Source organism: Octopus sinensis, unplaced genomic scaffold, assembly GCF_006345805.1.
Source record: "Octopus sinensis unplaced genomic scaffold, ASM634580v1 Contig11491, whole genome shotgun sequence".
In the NCBI taxonomy this organism is placed as follows: Eukaryota; Metazoa; Mollusca; class Cephalopoda; order Octopoda; family Octopodidae; genus Octopus; species Octopus sinensis.
In genome coordinates, this window is record NW_021832380.1 from 64273 (window position 1) to 66283 (window position 2011).

Sequence of the window (2011 nt, forward strand, 5' to 3'; positions counted from 1 at the left end):
ACCCGAGAGAGTCCTTTTGGCTTCTTCAACGCCTCTCCATTGCCGTAATCCGCGGCAACTGCTTTGCAATCCGTGAGGCTGGGAGGGCGCCCTAACCTGCGTAGTCTTAAACAATCCTTCTCCCTTTTCTAACTGTCTTTTAATAAATTCGACAAGTGCTTAAGCAATGATAAAAAATTTAATATTTTAAGGAAATATTTAGGTGGTCACTTTATTAGTAGAAATAGATTTTCAAAAAATCATCAAGACAAATTTTACAATGCGAATACTCAATTTTTTGAGTTAAATGTGTTTATCAATAGAAATAACAGATTGTTAGCTATGAATTTTTTTAAAAATGATTAGAACCATGATAAATTGCATTATTTCTAAGTGATCACTTTTTTTCTGCATTAAGTGTATGTTCAACTCATTTAAGACTGTTATAAAATATGCAAAAATTAAAAAATAAGAAAAAATATCAGACCACGTCCTTTAGAATGAATTTAGGGACAATATTCATAGCCGTCATCTCCTGACATAGCAATTTGAAGGCATAAGGCATCTGTACTCGAGCCATTTCTGACCCATCCCGACAATTCTGACACCTCGCAGTGACAAAGAAGGAATACCAATTGGGCATGCCCATCACCCCACACTTGCCACAAATATCCACAACAAAGTTATCACTGGACGTAACCAACCGCTCATGGATAAGCTGACTGGCCCCATATGCAATGAGACAGTCCCTCTCCATCTCCCCTATCCGCAGTCCTCCCTGCCTATTCCTCCCCTCCGTCGGCTGTCTCGTCAGATTCACCACCGGCCCAGTCGACCGGGCGTGGATCTTGTCCCCCACCATGTGCTTCAACTTCTGATAGTACACCACTCCGTTATAGATCTGGCACTGCAGAGGATTCCTACACTCCCCCAACACGAATACCCTTCCATCCCCGTGTACATTATGTCCTCCCCGATGTAGTTGAATCCGTGCTCTTCCAATATCTTCTGAGTCAACTCGCGTTTGTCTCCCTGGAAGACTGCCATGCCTCACCAACACAACCCGTCGAGTCCACAAATTGACCTCCCACCGCCGCGGCCTTCCCGGTGATGATTTCCAACATCTTCCCCACCGTCATCCTCGAGGGGAATCCGTGAGGGTTCATAATCTACCATAACCACCCCTCCTTACAATGTCGGGAATCACTCCCTACCATCTCACACCACCAACTACCGATTCCGTGAAGGGCAGATCTTCTGGGGAGACAATGTTGCCAATAACACTACAAATGACAGCACAGGACACCCCTTCTGTCCATGCCGACTACTGAACTTGTCCCCTATTTCCGGGATTCGGTTTATTCTGTACTTTACTTTCAATATCGTCTTATCTCGCTCATTACACGTCAACATGACTCGGTCTACATGACAATCGTCCACTCCCCGGTAACTGCCCTTCATTATTTGGACAAACCTGAGGGTGATCACATTCCTCACTGACTCGTCCTGCATTCTCATCCTCTTCACAAACAGACTGTCACCCGTTTTCACCAACGCCCCTACACTTACACTAATTTAACACCAATCTCCGCAATTCCGTCATTTCCTATGGCCTTGAACCGATCCTTCACCCGATTGTCGGTCTCGGAGATGACTGGAGGTGGCTGACCCTCTTCCACTGTGGAGAAATCAAAATATGCCACTTCCTTCCTGTAAACCGTGGACCTCCCCAATCCCCGGTCGATGGATGCTTTATTGAAGACCAACGCATCCTCCAAGTCGTACCCCGAAAAGCTCATTATGGCCACCAGAGCATTCTGTCCTCCCGGAAGTCGATCAAAACAAGCCATGTCCATCACTTTGGTGGAAACAAGGGGTCGTTGAGGGTAGTTCAAATTATAAATGACTGAATCAAATCGTTTATAGTGGTTTTCAGCCATCAGCCCTACGAATAGAAGGACATTCCAACCCTGTGCTTGTTTGCCCATAGCACACTGATAGGTCAGTCGAGGTGCCTGGTTGTGATTGGAGA

At 45.5% G+C, this 2011-nt stretch overlaps 1 protein-coding gene across 1 annotated transcript; it reads right to left on the minus strand.

Annotated features, from left to right (window-relative positions):
• Nucleotides 1-460: 460 nt before the first annotated feature.
• Nucleotides 461-1799, minus strand: LOC115228961 (DNA-directed RNA polymerase III subunit RPC2-like). The gene is made up of 3 exons (XM_029799406.2): nt 1040-1799; nt 906-1007; nt 461-867 (listed from the first exon to the last, which is right to left on the minus strand). Exons 1-3 carry the CDS (start codon nt 1143-1145, stop codon nt 461-463), a joined length of 615 nt encoding a protein of 204 aa, XP_029655266.1. The 5' UTR covers nt 1146-1799.
• Nucleotides 1800-2011: the final 212 nt, after the last annotated feature.

What these genes read in the sequence shown, in the direction of transcription:
- LOC115228961 (XM_029799406.2), bottom strand. Translation starts at nt 1,145, where the DNA reads ATGAACCCTCACGGATTCCCCTCGAGGATGACGGTGGGGAAGATGTTG. An exon ending in ATTTGTGGACTCGACGGGTT is followed by an intron (nt 1,008 to 1,039) that starts GTGTTGGTGAGG and finishes TCTTCCAGGGAG; the next exon opens with ACAAACGCGAGTTGACTCAG. An exon ending in AGGGTATTCGTGTTGGGGGA is followed by an intron (nt 868 to 905) that starts GTGTAGGAATCC and finishes TCTATAACGGAG; the next exon opens with TGGTGTACTATCAGAAGTTG.